Here is a 19182-nt window from a genome sequence, read left to right on the forward strand (position 1 = left end):
GTTTAAATGAGAACCAAACGTTTCGAGGGTACTCCCTGTTCATCAGTGCATGGCAAACCACTTTCATTTTATATATTTCTGTAAATATGTTAGGTCGAGTTTGTGGCGTTGTTAAATGTTTTTCTAGGTTAAGATCAGGTTGGAGGGAACTGGAAAAGAGTGAGTTTTCATGGGAACCAATTTCATTATAGCCGTAGGTGTGTTGCTTGTAGAAGTATTGGTCTACCAAGTTTCAATGGTCTCTGCTGGAAATTGACCGAGATAGTTTTATTTATATACTTGATGTTATATTGGGTTGAGTGAATGACGACATCAGTCCTCGTTTGCATATTTTACACATTTTTTAAACTTAAATATCTCCGGAACCAATTTGCAGATATTTCCAAATATGGGTCACCATATTTTCTTAACTATAGTGTTCTGTGCGCGCGGAGCTCCGCTATTAAGTATTTCCTTACCGAAAAGATTTGTGACCAATTCAACAAAACACCAATGTAATACTAAATGAACTTTAAAAATAATATGTATTGTAACCTGTGCAGCCTCCTGCGCGCTTTTATTGGGGACTTCATAGGGAAGCTCCGCTTGCCGAACGAGCGCTCGTGGAGCACCATAGCTAAGAAATAGAGGATATTACAAGGTCGAGCGGAGACACGAAATTTCTCTTCGAGTGGTGAAAAATATTTTTTAACTCGAGAAGAGAAATTTCGTATCTCCAAGCGGCCATGTAATATTCTATTTATTCTCTAAACACCAATGAAATATGATGATAATGATGAAACTGATCGAAAACGTTTAGACTCATAATTGTAACAGCCTTTATCGTAAAGTCTTATATAAATACTAAGTTATTTCATGAAAGGCCGCGATTTTTATATGTAACCATCGCAACAGTGATCTTTTCACGTGTGAAGATATTATATATATTGCTAGTGCTAGTGCTAATCACCCTTACTTGCAGTCGAGGACTGAATTGCGAAGGGCGCGGCTCACGACATCGGGCTGAAAGCATACAAAGGCGCCTCTGGCTGCCGCTATACAGTCCATCTTTGATGTCGGAGCACAGCACCACAGCTAGATGTTAATTAGCTGTGAGTCGATTTTGATGAGGGAGGAAAACCGGAGTACCCGGAGAAAAACCCTCGAGTCAGGTTGAGATCGACTGAAACTCAGCCCACATGCTGGCCGAGGCCAGAATTGAACCCCGGCTCGCAGTGGTGGGAGGCGCAATAGATAACCACTAATAGAATTAGTGGCCCGATAGATAACCACTAAACCACCCTGACTATGTTTTCACGCGAAAGCTCACTTGTTATTTGGTTGGTGTTTATAAAATAAAATGTGGCAACCCATCCATGCGAAAAATTTTGGATTCATAGCTATGACGTCATTGACCGTCCGTACGTGTCTTATCTGTCCAGTCGTATGCAGTATGTGTCCGTTGATGGTGGGGCTTCCTTGAAACATGCTCTTCATTATGGTGTTCCACAAGGTTCAGTTTTGGGACCCATATTGTACCTTCTTTATACTTCTCCGCTTTCCGACATTGTTAAGAAATTCAACTTGAGTTACCATTTTTATGCTGATGATTCTCAACTTTACTTGTCCTTTCAGCCAACTATAGCTGGGGATCGGGCTTTAGCTGTGTCTAACATTGGGCGTTGTGTACATGGGATTGATCACTGGATGCTGGTTAACCGTCTTAAACTGAACAAGGATAAGACCGAACTACTTGTGATCTCTGCTAAACCTCTACCTAGACAAGTCCTTCAAGAAATCTCGGTTGTCAATGAGACCATCCGCTCTGCATAGAAAGCTAGAAATGTTGGTGTCATTTTTGACAATCACGTTCATTTCAACAATCATGTTGCAAGCATTTGCAAATCATCCTTTTATCATCTCCGTAACATCAGCTGTATAAGAAAGCACCTGTCATCGACCACTACTGAAACACTTTTCACGCATTTATATCTTCAAAATGAATTGGATCATTGCAATTCTTTACTCTGTGGCCTTCCGAATTGCCAAATAAAAAAGTTGCAGCACTTCCAGAACACTGCTGCTTGTTTCATTACTCTTCCGAGAAAACATGAACACATTACGCCTATTTTATTAAATCTTCATTGGCTTCCGATTCATTATCGTATCATGTTTAAAATTTTACTCATCACGTATAAGGCTCTTAACAATCTGGCACCTTCGTACATTCGTGATCTACTTATACCTTACATTCCATCTCGTCAGCTACGTTCATCATCAAAGAATCTTCTTTTTTTTTTTCCGCGGTTTAATTTAAGATCATACGGTGCAAGATCTTTCTCTGTGGCAGCCCCCACACTCTGGAATACTCTGCCGTGTGACATTAAGAACAGTTTCTCAGTGTCCGTTTTTAAAAACAAACTTAAAACTTTCCTTTTTAAAAAAGCATTTTTATAATTTTTGCCATTTTTATTTTAGTCATATATTGTATTGCTCCAGAAACCCATAAGGGTTGAAACGTGCAACGCGCGTTCACAGCTTCCAAATATTCAGTGCGAACTGATTGGTTGAATGTTTCAGTGCTAAGTACCATATTTGGAAACCCCTCGCTCTTGTTGTTCCAAATATGGTACTTAGCAAATTGAATATTCAGAAGCTTGTTTCCCAGCACACAAGGGGCCGTTACACGTTTCAATCCTTTTGGGTTTCTGATTGCTCTTGTTACGCGCTTTTGAACTTTAAGGATTCTAGCGCTATATAAATATTATTATTATTTTTTATTACGTCCACTCTTCCATGTATGCCAAGGTGACCACTATCACGCTAGTTTACAGCATGCATCTTATATTGGACATCCAATTGACACCTGTCAAAACGAGGTATCTGCTGACCAGTATCACGTGACCATATAGCGGGCTCAAGATTAGAGCTCATCGAGGTCAGCTGTTTTCTTTTAAGTTGATTGCTACCAGGTGATGGTTTTCGATTGTATCGCAGGCTCAACCCAGGTGACCTCACTTAAACATAAAGGAGGGTTCATTTTCTGCGCCTCAACACGGCTACACGGCCATACTACGTCAACTACAGCTCTTAACAGTCAACCCTTTTCGTGTTCAGGTGGAAACGGTTTGAAAAATGCTTTCTTTCCGCATTTTTCTCTGGTTTCAATCAAGTTTGACATATCTTGTTAGCTGTGGTCCACACCGGTGGCTACGCAGTTATTCAAGTCAAGCACCGGCGGGATGTAAACTTAAAGCTGAGTGTTTATTTTTGATTACTTTGGAGCTGCTTTTTTCTTTGTATTGCAATTTTTGGCATATCTTTAAAAGCTCTGATAAGGTTGCATGATGCCTGGAGGACCTGTGACTGGAACCAAAACGAAATGAGAGAGAACGAGAACGACAAAACAGAATACCAGTATAAATAGCTGAAACTTGTTGGAAGAAGTTACTCCACAAATTCTTTCCTTGGGCACTAGACCGTTTCTTACTTTTGCGGATGCGTTATTTCAAGTGGATGCGTATCTGTGAAAAGCGGTTTAATCGGTTTTTCCTGTTCAGGAATGAATCTCAAATTTTTATTTTCAACTATAATTCAATAACAATTGATTGAGTTGTTTGTTTTGCTCTAAACTGGGAGCTAACGAGTGCTTTTTTAATCAGTTTGCTCAACTATTTTTCGATGTGCCTCGACGGCGACAAAAAAAAATTGCACTTATGTTATAAACACGTAACCGCAATGAGATCTCGTAAAATTATGTGGCAATAACACTAGGTTGTGTTTTCAGAAGTTTGTTTAATGCACCTAAAGGTAATTTGTTGGAGCAGATTTTGTTTGAAGTTTGTCCGTTCTTGGTTGCATTGCCCTATTTTGCTGATTCTTGTTCCAAGCCAAGCTGGCGTGTTTCAATGAAATACTTAAAAAAATCTCGTTTTTAGAGGTAATTAAAAGTAGAATAAAGTCCATCACTAAAACCCTTTTTTTTCTTGTACTGACAAGGTTTCCTGACGGTTTTTAATTTAAAGGTGATTCCTATTCGCTGGCTATTGACAGTTGACTCCGAAATGGCTTTTTTCCTTTTCCATTCGCTCGCTGAGGATGTGCTTGTTTTCTTTTAAACACATGCGATTCAAGAAAAATTCATTGCTAAACTAATGAACTCGAGACACTGTCACTGTGTCACTGCGACTCCAGACAACCTACATCCACACAAGCCTAAAAGCGGAGCTCCCTGGTTGTTTATTCTTACTGCCTGTAGTGTCAGTGAAAATTAAAGGGTTTCGAATTGTCCGTGTTTCGGTGTTTCCGGTTTCTGCTTAATTAAATAATTTTCTTTAACCACATAAAAATTGATTGCTTAACTAATGAATTCAACGGGAAATTTCACGCAAAAAACCGATATCGCATGAATCACGAAGCGATGAGAGCAATATCGGTTTTTCGAGTGAAATTTACTTTGGAATTCACAGTGATATCTTTCACACAGGTAGGTAGGAACCAATATGTTGGTGTAAATGGCTGTTGCTCCTCCAGTCAACAGTTACTTCAAGGTGTTCTTCAAGGATCAATCTTAGGACCTATTCTTTTCCTTGTGTTTATAAATGATATGCCTTTGAGCATACGGGATTCCAGACTGGACATTTATGCTGACGATACGACCTTTTCCAAAAAGTGCTAGTTGAGAAAACATCTCCCACATCAAAACCGCCCTGAGTCAGGATCTTAAACGTCTAGCTGAATGGTCGGCACAGGATAAAATGTTCATCAACATTCAAAAAACCAAGTCTATGCTGGTAAAAGGAAGGCGCCTACGGAACAAAGTTGCCTCTCTTTCAATTGATGTCAATTTAAATGGAAATTCTTTTGAGAATGTCACCGATTTTAAGCTTCTTGGCATAACGTTAGATCAAGACGTTGCTTGTGATCGTCACATTGAGGAGTTGAGCAAAAAACTGCATGGTGAAACGGATAGGTCTCTTTCGTCATATAAGTCCTTATTTAAAACGGAATCAACGAGAAATATATACTTCACGATTATAAAGCCTGTGTTCCTTTATGGCAGTTCAATATGGACCTCTTGCAGTAAGGAAAATCTTCAGAAACTTGTTCGTCTTCAGAAACGTGCGGCTAGAATTATTCTGAATGCCGAAAAAACGGCTTCTTCTGTTCATTTATTCAATACCTTAAACTGGATTCCTTTCTGTGCTAAGTCGTATGTAAATCGCTGCAGTTCAACCTACAAAAGCCTCAACGGTAATACTCCAGAATATATAAATGATTTGCTAATAAAAAAAAAAACTCTGACATCCATAATGAATCAACTAGATACTGTAATCTAAATTTAAGCTCTCCTCGCTTCAAGAGATGTTCGGAAGGTGGCCGTACGTTCACTGTGATTGGAACAAGCTCGATGTCGATCACGCAATTAATACCAAATTTAACTAAAGGAAAGGAAAGGAACTTTGCTTAAGTGTCTAGTCGTAACAGAAAACAGACTAATTTGACAATGTTATGACGAAATTCATAACAGGACAGACGCATGAAAAACTGACATCAATTTGTTTTTTACAATAACAAAAAGGCAGAGGGCTCAAAATTAAATCAACTTAAACCTGTTTCAAAAAAAGCCAAACAGACTAAAAAAGGAATCATACAAAATTAAATAAACAGCGATTTATAAAAATCTTCTTGTAGCGTTCAATTTCATTCTTGGGGAGAATATAAGGATGACCACGCGCACGTAATAACTAAGTAATAACTCGGAGATTGCGCTGCCTTCCTTCGTCACAGCTTTCAAAATTTGTTGGTCACTTTTCCTGATTAAACAAAATGACAGGCGTACCTCTTTCAAGTAGCCATATCTAACGGCTGTAGATTGAAATTTATCTATTCTAGAAAAATATTTGTTATATGAAGCACAGCCACACACCGAAATACCATACATGGTACATGGTTAACGTGGTACATTCATGCAACTCGCTGGATAAACGTCATTTCGGCAGAGACTGCAAACGTCATGACTGTTTCAGGCTTTCAGTCTTGTCAATAGTGGTCAGTTAAGTCAACTGGATGCGGACAAATTCATCATTACCTGTGGTTTGTTTTTCTTAAGGCGATGTTGGATGGAAGAGAATGTTAATTTGACCTGGCTGCAGGGGAATTGCCATCGATTTGATGAGGAAAACGCGAGGGAACACGCTGGAACTCTTAACACTTAAGTGTGAAGAATTGCAAGGAATTACACAATATGGTGGATGCTAATTTTTATTTCATCAAAGTCGCTGATATTCGGCTTAGAGACAAGATAATAATAACTACTTTGAGAGTTTGACCGGTCGCTTTAGAGAATTTTTAGAGCGAAACAATTAAGTGTAAAAATAAGTTTATTTGTAATATTTTACAATTTGTATCAAATTTTTTTATCACCTGTTATCAAAATATGACTTCCCCCAAGTTAGTTTTCTAATATTTAAGAACTCTAATAACCGTATAAGCTTTGTTGCAAATCCGGTGATCGGCAAAAGAATACTAAAGCGAAAACAGATGGCTCGTCTTTGTCTTTTTCTAAAATGGCCAACACCTACAATTGTAACATGGCAAAGCCAACATTTTTTGCTTGTTATAATTGTGTGATCTGCAAAAGGATAACCCATCTGTGCAGATGTGCAAAAGTGCGTGTGTTAGTGTTAAAATATAAGACTAGGTGCAAGTGCTAAATAAATAAATAATGATAAAAAAGTGCGTGGTCAGCGTTTTTTTTAAAACATGGCCCCAGTCATCCGTTTTGAAAGCTTCCACTGACTGCTCTTTTTAAAATGACTCTGTTTGGTAAAGAGTTGAATTATTTGATTGTACGTGCAATAAAATTGTGTTGGTATTTGTTTGTTTGTTTGTTTTGGCACTAACTCACAAGGATTTTTACAGGATGGAATTGTCTAGTACCCTGTCGCCTCTTAGTTAATGGGGATCTTTAGCAAAGACAACGGCGACGGCAACGAGAACGTCACAAAATTTGCATATTTAGAGGACAAAAACAATAGCTTTGCACGCCCTGCAAGTGCATTTTTTATTTTTGTCCATTTCTTTGCCGTCGTCAGAAAAACAACAACGTGAAATAACCAAATCTGTGGTATTTTGGAGAACCTCGGCATTTGGAGATAAATTTCGTTTTCTCCTCTAAATTAAGTGCCACTTACAACGGTTTCATTCCTGAGGGACTGCCACACCTTTGTCTTTAATATTAAAAAGCTTGGACGAGTCGAGATAGACTATTGATCGAGTTACGAGTTGAGTTGAGTTTGAGTTGAGGTTAAGTTGAATTTGAGTTGAGTTTGAGTTTTAAGATTGAGTCAAAATTGAGTTAATATTGACTTACAGTTTTTGGCATTTTTGGCACTTAAATCTAATAAATATTAAGTAGAAGTCACTGAGAAGACCACGAAACACCGTTTTCGTGAAGTGCACAGGTGTATATTTGCGAAATGGTTTTAACCTGATCAAAACAATCCTAAAATCTCATGCACGGCAGTATTCTTGTTTACCACTTTACCAGTTTCAGCACTTGGACTCCTTCGATTTGACTACTGCCTGTTTTGCTGTTATGTGGTGGCATCGATCAGTAATCCATTCAGAAGATTATGCCAAGCCGACCACAAGGCTGATGAAAGACCAGACCACAACACCGTACTCTTTTCGACTAGTGTGTGCGATCTTTAACATCCCACAGAGTTTATAAACATTGAAAGTTGTGAGACGGGACCTGCGATTTATAGCCCTTATTCGCGAAGACTTGAAAGTCTAACCATTTGAGAATGTTATTACAAAGGCAGCACTTTCTCCTCAATTATTTTAAGGCCATGAGTGTTGCGGGTTCGGGCGGAGTCGCACTCACGATCTCCTGCATAACAACCTGAGCCACCGGCGCGCGGTTGTTCCTTCTAGCGATCAAGTCTATCGATGCAGAAAAGATGTCTTCTTTTAAGGCTAAGGATGGAATTTACTGTTAAGCCAGCTTAGCCCCCACGGCTAAACGATGAAAAGTACCGTTTGTCATCCAGCAGCGTGGTTTTCATGATCAGTGAGCCGCATGAGGGTTTATGTAAAATTTCGGAACCTGGAACGTAGCCTGCGAGCAGGCTCTCTCTCTTCGGTGGGAGAGAAGGAGAGCCTGCACACATCCCTTTGAATTTTGAATGCCGCCTCCTGATGTCACGCTGAGAGAGCTGTCAAAAATTAGCCAATCAGCGCGCACCAGAAGTAAACATTGAAAAAAAAACACAGAAAACAGAAACCCACGCGTTGTGTATTTCAATTTGCCCGAGGCAGAAACTAAAAAAAACTGTAAAGGAAGGAAGCCTTCGCCAGAAAAGCCTAACAACTATTGCTGATGCTGTAAAGCGTAGCTGAATATTCAGTACGGTAATTCGTCGAAGTCCCTTCCGCGGAAAAAGTGTTTCGTTCGTCAGGGAAAAATTTAGCACACAAACTTCAAACGACGGGAATCGTAATAGAGACATTCGTTTTCCCTGACCACATCTCCACTGTGTGAGACTCGTCGACCACAACTGCTGCCAAATTTCGGTAAAGCGAAGCGGAATTATCTTTTTAAATTTATTTTAATGAAATACAGACATTACAACTGCTACATCACACTTTAATACTAGACAGATATTCTAATACCTACACCATTTTATTTCAATTGTGGTTATAGATATGTATTTTACTAATTCAATAATTTGAAAATTGGAATATTTTGTTTTCAAGTGTATCGGAGTATTGCGGAGTTACGAGGAGATCGAGCAATCATTTGTGGAGCCGCCTTTTCGGCTTAGCCTAATACTTGCTAAAATCGTGTAGAGTTCCTCTATCGTTAAATCAGCAACAGAGGCAGCCACGGTGACATGAAGTCGCCCTCGTATTTTGGCCGCTACGAAAAACAGTTGGGAAATAAGACTTTTCTCGAATTCTGTGGATAACAGAGATAGAACTTCCTTCCTTCCAGTAGAGAGGCCATTGCATCGCGTTGCCCGACCTTTAATTATGTAAAGTTATGGTAAATTGCAACATTCTACAATTTTCTCAGACGCATTTCTGACCACCTCATCTCTGCGAAGCGAAGAGGCTTTCTTGTTGTCGGAGCTTGTCAGTGGTGACGTCACGAGGTAATTTAATTTCAGCCAATCAGTATTTTGCGTCCAAAATTTGGACGCGACATTCAAAATACAAAGCCATGCGGGCAGGCCCTCGTTCTACCCCCAACCCCAGTCCCTCGGAGGGCCTGCTCGCAGGCTACCTGGAACGCGTTTTTTCCCTTACTGACCCTTTGTCAGTTCTCATTTATGTACTTGCAAAAACAAAAGAAACCGTGCACGAAAAACCAAAATTAATTAACAAGTAAATAAATAAATAAATAAATAATGAGAAATAACGGTAAACTGCTTTATGCAACATGATTTAGAGCGGTGCAAGTTTTAGGATGGTAAAAGTGTAGACAGAAAGAAATGTCTATCGTGATTTGTTCAGATCATAGATATACTTTCAATTTCAATACTTTGATTTCCAATCTTGTTTGCAGACCTTTTTTATTAACCGGTTGAGTAGGGATCCAGACAGACAATTTTTAATTAACAATTAAAGATCACCTCTTCGAACGCTTGCCGACGACTCTGCGGTTAACTATCAACTTTCCATTGCATGAGAACCAGAACCCGGAGTGCGCAAAGATCCCAAGTCTTACCATGTAGAAACGGGAAACAAAAGGTGAGCGAAACAAACATCATTTCATAGTGTTTTCACTGATTAGTAACAAGTCATATTTTAGAAAGGGGCCAGTATAGATTCCGAAAAACAATGCGAACCGCACTCGTGACCTTTCTAGTCGCAAAGTAAACGCTCGTGACACTCTCCTATAAGCGGGCACCGAGACACAATCTGGGCTTCAGGTCTAAAACACGGGTCACTTTTGACGTGTTACTCGTTGAAGGCCATTATTTTAGCTTTGGAAAGTAACCCAAAACCCTAATTGATTTGGGTAACCCTAGACCTAAACTTGGCTTTTAGGCCAAGGGTTAGACAAATTGAAGTTTTGGGTTACTTTCGAAAAGGTAAAACAATGACATGCAAGTATGAGTGACCCGTCAAACTGAAAGTGACCTTGGTTTTAGACCCCACCCAATCTCGGTCATAAATTTCGGGGACACTTGATGCCACACATAGGTTCACCCTTCCCCCCCTTTTCGAAGTTGTTGGGGGAAAAAAACTATTGGCTTTTCTCATGACTGCCCAAAGTTATAGCACGATCAATGAAAAGGGGGAAGGGGTTGTATTTTGGCTTGGTGTCACCATCTTTTTGGCTGGGATTGTAGCTAGGCAACTAAACGTCATAGCGGACCGAAGTAGGGATTAGCATGCATTTAATTTCATAACTTACAGTTTAAGTTACCACTTAATAGCACTTTAAATAAAAATGTAACACCATCAAGGCCAGGCGAAACAATCAAGCATTACTTCTTTCAAGTTTGCAGTGAAATGGTTTTCCGACATGTGTGACTAGGTCAAACATGTTGGTTATTGGAACTTGGAACTTATACTCCCAAATAGCTGGGCTAACACTGGGAGATATAAAATAACGAATTAGACAATAATAAACCACAATAAATATATAAAGTCAAAAAGAAACAGTAAATGTAAATAGTTCAAAGTCTTTTCAGGTGGTTCGGGGTCTTCATGTTCTGAATGTCCCACACGGTTAATGGCTTAAAAGAAGTAATGTTCTTAGCTTGGACTGTTTGAGTTGACAGTTTGTTCCATACCCGAACAGTTCGTACAAACGGAGAATAACTGTGCGCCAAAACACTTGAGTAGGGCTGGAGCATAGCATGTTGGATCCTTGATCTAGGAGCTGGTTGGATAGAAGATGGGAATTTAAGATCTATGAGATTGTTTTTGATTTTATAGAAAAGAGTCACTTGGGCCAGCAAACGTCTGGATTCCAAGGAGTCCCAGCCACGTTGATTTACAAGATCTTGTGAGTTTGTAGATCTCTTGTAATCATGCGCGACGAAACAAGCAGCCCGCCGCTGGACTTTTTCGATAGTTTCAGTGTCCCTGTTTGTGTGTGGATTCCAGGCAGCACTTGCATATTCTAGTAAAGGTCGAATAAGTGCTTTGTAGGCTCTTTCCTTGACTTCAGGCGTACACGGTTTTAAAGTCCGTTTGACCAGCCCAAGAGACCTATTGGCTGGTTGGAAGTTTTATCACCGTGTTCTTTCTTTAACTTGCTCGTTAATCTAACACCCAGATAATCATAGGAGGTTACATGTTCCAAGACCTGACCATGCATGTAATATGGCTCGCTTGTTGGTCAAGGAAATGTGGTAGCATTTCTTCACGTTAAACTCCATCTGCCAAAGACAGGCCCATGAAGTTAGTCTGTCAAGGTCTTGTTGAAGGATAAGATGATCCGCAGGCGATACAACATGTCGGTACATAATGGTGTCGTCAGCAAAGAGTCTAATATTTGACTTGATGTCACCCACGATGTCATTTATATATACCAAGAAAAGGGTGGGGCCTAAGAAAGACCCTTGTGGAACACCTGAAATAACCTTGCTCGGGGTAGAGTGCACGCCATTTACACTGACACTTTGGGAGCGGTTGCATAAGAAACCCTTTATCCACAATAAGGTTTGACCTTGAATACCATAGTGACTTAACGTATGTAAGAGCTTTGAATGGGATACTTTGTCGAAGGCCTTGCTGAAATCCAATTGGATAACATCAGCTTGACCCTTGATGTTAAGAATGGAAGCCCACTCGTGAATGGCTGAGACCAGTTGCGTTTCACAAGACAGTCTGGACCTAAAGCCATGTTGGTGTTTACAAAGGATGTTATTTTTGGACAGGTGCTTGTGGACAGTACTATGTGCTCCATAATCTTGCAACATATGCAAGTCAAAGAAATGGGCCTGTAATTTTTTGGATCTTGCTTGCCACCCTTCTTATATACTGGTGTAACCAAGGCCTTTGACCAGTCATCAGGTAGTCTGCCGAAATCGTAACTTTGTTGGAAAAGAAAGGTGAGTACAGGAGACAATTCATCAGCTAATAACTTCAGTATACGAGGTGACAGGTTATCCGGGACACATGCTTTGTTTGGATTCAAATTGCAAATTTGCTTCTTGACACCATTTACATCAAATGACAGATTTGGAATTGGGGGATAATTAGGTAAACCAATTTCAGGTAGAATACCGTCATCATCCACGAATACAGATTCAAAATGATTGTTTAGGGCTTGTGCTTTGTCCTTACTGGAGACATAGAGGTTATTATTGCTCTGAAGTGTTGGAACTTCGATGGATTCAGATCTACAAGACTTGACATAATTCCAAAATCGTTTTGGGTTAGAATCCAAGCTCCCTCCAATCTCATTGTTGACATAGTCAGAATGTGATGACCGAAGCATATCCACAACTTTATTGCGCTTTTTCTGTATGATGCTTTAAGGGTTGTTCGAGTGGGTGGCTAGCGAATGTAATTTATCCCTTTTTTTTTGTCATATGTTTTCCTCTTTCGTTTACGGCGTTCTTGTGATGCCGGACGACAAATACGGTTCATGATAGCCGCCGGGCCGGCTTTAACTGGCTTAACAATAAAGTCAAATGTATCCCTCTAAGAAGACATCATTTTGACGAGGATAGACTTAACAGCAGCAACGAGAATGATGCCGTGAAAGGTGTAATAATTATAAGATTGTTTTGATCATTGGAAAGCCATGCCATTTTGCAAAATTTTATGCAAATATATCTTTCAACGCGGAGAAAACAGTTTTCGAAGTGACTTGTATTGAATATTCACTACTTTTAATTCCTAAAAACACCTAAAACTGTAACTCAATCTTAACTCAAACTTAACTCAAACTTAACTCAAACTCAACTCAACTCGTAACTCGATAAATAGCCGATCCCGGAATAGTCACGAAGTGATTGCAATAACACGAATTTATGTTTGGAGATGACGTTCTCGTTGCCGTTCCCGTCGTCAATGCTAATATATAGGGTGGAAGTTGTATCGATGACGGTCGAGAAGATACTTTAAACATCATTTTAAGTTGTGCCACTTTCCTTCTCTTCTCGAGTGTTTACCACTTCAAATCATTTAGGATTTCCGTGACAGTTCCAGAAGTGAGTGTGTTAAAGATTTCATCTTTAACACACTCACTTTGGAGGTTGGTTGGCTGCATCTTGATATGCATTAATGTGACAGCGCGATGCTGTTAGTGAGTTTCAAATATGCTAGTCAATACTTGGCTGTGTAGCCGCGCGATGCGGTTCCAGTCGAGACCCACAAATTGACCGTTGCTCACCACAGAGTCTCCAGTAGCTCAGTGGTTAGAGCATCCGACTAGATCACGGAGGGTCGTGGGTTCAAATCCCATCTGGGACTCGGATATTTTTCCGAGTCTACATTTCTCCTTACATTCAACATCATAGTTCCAGAAGTGGTGCTATATTCATTTTTCATCAAAAGCTACCTCATGAAACGTGCTGCTCGTCTCTACACACTGTCATTGTCCTTTAAGGCCCGTTTTCTACATCTGTTCGATTTTGTTGAACGATGTTGAGCAATGTTGACTGCTGGGGTGGGCAAACGGTTTTAACACATCATCAACATCGATTAAACTTCGATTCAACATGTTTCAACGCGGCTAAAAGGAGGACAAACGGGTTCAACATCGCTGTTCAACAAAATCTAACGGATGTTGGAGCTAATGTTGAAGCCCGGGCCTTTATCCGTAATTTAATATGCGGGTTCCATGCGCAACATCCATATCCGGGCTGTGCTCTATCTATAGCAAGATAGGCTTGCTCCTTTACGTTTTCTGGGAACTTTTTTAGGTTTCTTCTTATGAAGGCAAGAGATCGGTTGGCTTTGCCTATAATTCCAGCGGTATGGACATTCCAGTTTAGATCACCAGATAGCTCAAGTCCGAGGAATTTTTGATGACCAAAAGCTTCCAAGGGTTCTCCATGGGTGGTGAATTCGTGGTATTCAACTAATAATTTCGAGCATGAGACTCTTGGGATGGTGCACTTCGGATTAAACGACATTTGCTATGTGTCTGCCCAGTGTACAAGTGTGTTTAGGTCTTGCTGTAGTGACTCCGCGTCGTCGCAATCTTTGATTACACATACAAAACCGCGTCATCCGCGAAAAGGCCAATTTGCGCTTTTATTCGTAAAAGTCAACTGAAAGCATTTTTGAAACAACCCTTTAGTGATAAGCGGTATAGATTTCCTCTTAGGTGGAATTTCATTAGAATTGACTCACATTTATCCGAGAAGTGACATAGTATATGTTACCCATTTCGAGGGCAACGTTACTCAAAACATGGACCTGTGGCTATCATGGTTATTAGCAGTTACCATAAGGGTACGTCAACTGTCCCAAATATGGTTGTTTTCGTTCATCGCCACGGGCAACATACCTTCATACATAAAATAAAGGCGAGGGGGTTAAAGTTTTCATTTCCAACTTTGCTTGACTTTCTCAGAGAGCTGCTCTTAAGATTTTCTACGGCGACGGCGACCAAGACGTCACCGTCTTTAAAATACAACTTTGCACTATCGTAAATAAATCTTCCACCGTGTTTACGTCGTACAGTGTTAGCGAAGTCAGTTTCTAAAAAAAGAAATTGGTATGAGTGGTTTCCGAGTAAAAATAAAGCAATGAAAGATTCTCGAAACCTCAAATTTGTTGATTTCATGTCCGTGCTACACAAATTATCACAAATCTGTGGGCTAAAATGCGTGTCGCACGAGCAGCATGATTGTCTTTCCTCTTTTAACCAATGATAACATTGTTTTCTGGCGTTGGTGTAAGCCCATGGAGCAAAACCCAGCGCAAACCTCGCACGCGATGGCTCGAGAAGTACCCGGAAAAGCCGCTGGGCCCACCGAGATGTAAGCAAAAAATTCTAACGTTTTCTTCATAAAAGACAAATTTCGAAAAAGAATTATTATGGCTTTCCCTGGCGAACGTTCTTTATTGAGCGGATGTGAAGAAAAAGTCGAAATTTCTTACAGGTGAGTAAGTTTATAATTTTATCAAAAGCCAACAACATCTAAACACTGTCAAGAAACGAGTGGCATGAACATGTTTCTGAGATTTCTCAGTGACTTTGATGAGAGGTGAAAGTCTGCGAAGTTTTTGATGGCTGATCTCTGCATTTCTTTATGTAATTTGGTCTTACTTGGCGGTTGAAAAAATAACTATACAACACAGCGAATCAAACAGATATATTGTCTTCCTTTCCGAGAAGCATCCATCGCTAATTGGATGTTTACAACTTCAAGGTCAATATCCTTAAAGCGTTCAAGGTATCGAAAAAGGTCCTTAATTCCAAGCATCGGGAACGTAGAAAGCAGGTAACGGTATTAATTAAACCGAATACTGTTTCAAAGAATCTGTTCACAGGTGACCAGATGGGGCCAAATCTCCAAAGAGTCCTTTCTTCCAAAGCCAGAGGACCAAATTCGGTTCTCTAACAGCCCGATGGAAGTAGAACCAGGAAAAATTTGTCGCCGTCACAAAGCGAGTAGTTTACGAGCCATTCCGTCGAAACTTGAACAGTGCAGCACAACTGAGAGGTCATAATAGCCTCAAAAATATGCCAGTGCATCACGTCAGTGGCAACAACACAAACATTGCGTAGAAAAGAAACCGCCCGAAAAGGGGAAAGCCGGCTTTTTGGAATCTACTCAAACATATGGCATAGTTTTAATAGCTAGTATCTGCATCATGGTTTCAGTTGCAAGTTTTAATAATTCTAGGAGACTTTATCACCGCAAATATAACCACATATAAAAAAGAAAGGTAATTTCACCTGATACGTCGTGGGATGGACCCGTAAACCTAGTGGGTGTGTACCCTTTATACCGTCTCCAGTCCAACGTATCGTTTCGCTTTTCATTGCTCCATTCACAGAAATGTTTATCAAATGAACAATTTCCTGGAATGAAAGAGACCATATTTGGAGATGTTTAGTGCATGTTTAAAGATTTGTATTTAGTGACTATTCCACTACGTCTTAAATTTCTGACAACAACAGTTTCTCACAAAATCTTGGTTTTACACAAGACGTCTTCTTCAAAAGCCGATTATACCTTTTTTCCCGGTGAACGAGTTGGACTTTTTATGAAGAGTTTCTCAACCCGGATTTGCCTTTCACATTTTGTGCCTGAAACATTTTTCACAAGCAGCCGCAAAGGCGGAAAATTTGAATAGATTGACTTCTCTCAGGAATGGAAAACGAATTGCCCCAAGGCTTAAACGTGTTCTTATAAGCACTCTTAAAAATTCCCCTATACAGTGATGTAGAGAATTTAAATATAATTTAGGCAATGCGTCTTGCTGAAGTCCTACAGGTCTCCTGTCGCGTTTTGTTGAAATTAATTTGATATCAAATTTCCTGCTATATCTGCTACACTTCCGTTTTCATGAGGTGTTCTTTATAAATCAATCCACGCACGTTAATTTCTGCTAAATTCTGTATTTGAAGTTATGGTGTCAATAAATTTCCGAAAACTAGTCTGCGAGACGCTTTAATTTTCCGAGACATCCATCCCCATTGGCCTCACTCGTTCTCGCGTACCGACGTACTACAGCGACCTAGAGTTACTTCTTACCTTGACTAGCTTCTACGGTATTCTTCCACCAGTACAAAAATACAGCAAATATCATTAACTTCATCTTAAATGGTAATGTGTCCTTTAGTAAGCTGCGAGGATGCTGTAGGCAAAATAAATAAACCAATAAATAAAGGATTAACGATCACGACATTCAAGTAATTGTTTGAAATAAATAGTTTTCTCAGGGATGCACCTCCTTACATTGGGGTGTACCACAGGGGATTGTTATTCCTATTGTACGGATGAGCCCGCATGAAGACGTTTCTACCAATGATGCCATTAATTTTTTATCAAAAAAAAAAGAAAAAGAAAAAAGGCCGCCCATTTCCCAAATACCCTACAACGAGCACCTCCTTCAAAATAGCCAGGTCTCAACCTTGTCCAGGAGATGGTCTCACCAGTGACACGGTTACTGTTTATCAGTAACTACTAGTAAGAGGAATGTAACCAATTTAAATAACTTCCTGGAGTCACCAGCACACTGATCAATTAAATCCGTGTAATAAGAAGTTCTAGTAGACTTAAGAAGAGCAGAATATCTTGGGCCGCGCTTGAGGTACGGCGAATAATATCACATCCAAAATGGCAAGTGCGTGGCTGGTAGCTCGGTATATCGGCCATGTATGCAGGATTCATTGTCCCCAATATTCATTTTGAAAAACATTCAGTCGCAAACGCCGAAACTCAGCTTAATAATAAAAAAAACCCCAGAAATATCACTAATGGTTTTCGCCACAAACCTTTTCCCGTAACGTTTTGAAACTGTGGGTAAAAAATTCTTTGTGGCAACTTAAATGCAGGTTTAAACTTGAACATATACGTTCGAGACTGAGATGTTTTGTTAGCTGCATTCCTATCATTCGCATTTGCATTTTTACCTTTATTAAATACGGTTGGGTCGCTTTCTTTGCAACATAAGGTCATCCTATGCATGTAATTTACAATACTAAAAATAGAAAAAAAAATTACACGTGGCAAATTCAGAGTGAAAACATCTTCCCAAAGGCAAAAAATGCACTATTTATATAAATTTGGTCATATTCTGCACTTCTTACTCGTTACGTCTTACGTCTTACTTAAATTTAGTCATATTCTATTTATTATTATACTTCTTTGTTTACGTCCTTCGTCTGCAGTTTTCAGACCACACTGTAAGTCCTCGTTGCTAGTCCTACTAACCAGTAATTTGCTGATTCCGCGCTGTCTTCGTTAAGAAACACTTTCCTTTTTCCCAAAGTTTTTACGAAGTGCGACAGCTTATTTTCTTACAAAATGTGATGGACTGATATCACAAAGTGCGACATGTGTTAATACAAAGTGATACAGGTATTGCACTGAAAATGAGCCAATTTTATCACAAAGTGTGACATAACAGAAATGTTTGTAATTAGTATATAGCTTTGCATAGATATAGAAAAAAAAAGTCTTCAAAGACTGTCCTTTCCTTTTTTCAATATACCTTATTACACCGGAACTCTAAAGAACCCTTATTTATCAAGCAATTGCACCAAAGAAGTGCGCACTTCTCGAATGTTCTTAAAAAAGCCCATCTACGTCTATATAAGTCAACAATGCAAGAGGAACAAGTTTTTTATTTCGTTTTAATATAAGGTTCGACATAACGAGAACTCTAAATGGTTAAAACAGAGTTCTTTATGAGAGTACAGATGCACGGCTGACGTCACTAGTAGGATTTGGTGAGTACGTGTTGAAATTTGTTTATTCTTTATTATACAGTGTAAAGCAAATAAAGAAGCCTCACCTGTAATCTGTTTTGGGGATCTTCTTTCCATAAATTAAACTGTAGTCCATTCATACAACACAACTAGCGGTCCGAACACAGCAGCAGTTTGTTTACCAGCCGGACCAGCCACACGAGTTAAGCAGCTTGTTTTCCAATTGTTGGTTTTCACTTACTTGATCAGCAGCCAAGTTTTTCAACGAAAACAAAAGAAAAGGTGTGCATAATAATAGAGTTAAATTCCCGGAGGATTTGGTCGGGGCTCCAACATGGCGACCGTGACTTCATGTGAAAACCGAGAATTGTTCAGATTTTTATGAGCGAAAATTTAGCCGGATTTCACTGAACAATTTGCTTTTTGCCCCGATTTTAGACTGAAAAACCACTTGCACTCGTCTGTTAGCTAGCTTTGAACTTGCTTTTGACGTTTTCGCGCCTTTGATGGTTTGACATTTAGACAGCTTTGGTCGCGTTTAACCAATAAAATGTTTTGAACCCTTGTAACAACAATTGCGATGGGTCTATTTTTAGGGTGCTTTATGAAAGTACAGGTGCACGGCTGACGCCACTCGTAGGATTGGGAAAATAAAGTTGTCGAAAATTTTAGCCAAATGCGTGAGAAAATTAAAAAATTCTTCATTAGAAAACAAATAAACAAGCCTCGCCTGTTATCTGTTCTGCACTCAGGAAGAGTATAGATCACTCAAGAAGTAGGAAAAACACTCGACTATGTCTCTTGTTTCCCCTACACTTCTTTCGTGCACTATGCGC

General features: G+C 39.6%; 1 protein-coding gene and 1 non-coding gene across 2 annotated transcripts in view; one reads left to right on the forward strand and one right to left on the reverse strand.

Moving 5' to 3' along the window:
- LOC138000830 (uncharacterized) overlaps positions 1-18583 on the reverse strand; it is a 243738-nt gene extending 225155 nt beyond the window's left edge. Inside the window, exons 1-3 of the mRNA XM_068847495.1 lie at positions 18433-18583; positions 16668-16770; positions 15866-15991 (exon numbers count right to left, since the gene is read on the reverse strand). Of these exons, the coding sequence (XP_068703596.1) occupies positions 15866-15991; positions 16668-16770; positions 18433-18486 (283 nt within the window). The 5' untranslated portion in view covers positions 18487-18583. The remainder of the gene's footprint in view (positions 1-15865; positions 15992-16667; positions 16771-18432) is intronic.
- Trnas-aga (transfer RNA serine (anticodon AGA)) lies at positions 13352-13425 on the forward strand. The gene has a single exon. It is a non-coding gene; the product is annotated as a tRNA-Ser (tRNA).
- Positions 18584-19182: the final 599 nt, after the last annotated feature.

The sequence above is a fragment of the Montipora foliosa genome, chromosome 4, assembly GCF_036669935.1.
Source record: "Montipora foliosa isolate CH-2021 chromosome 4, ASM3666993v2, whole genome shotgun sequence".
Classification (NCBI taxonomy): domain Eukaryota; kingdom Metazoa; phylum Cnidaria; class Anthozoa; order Scleractinia; family Acroporidae; genus Montipora; species Montipora foliosa.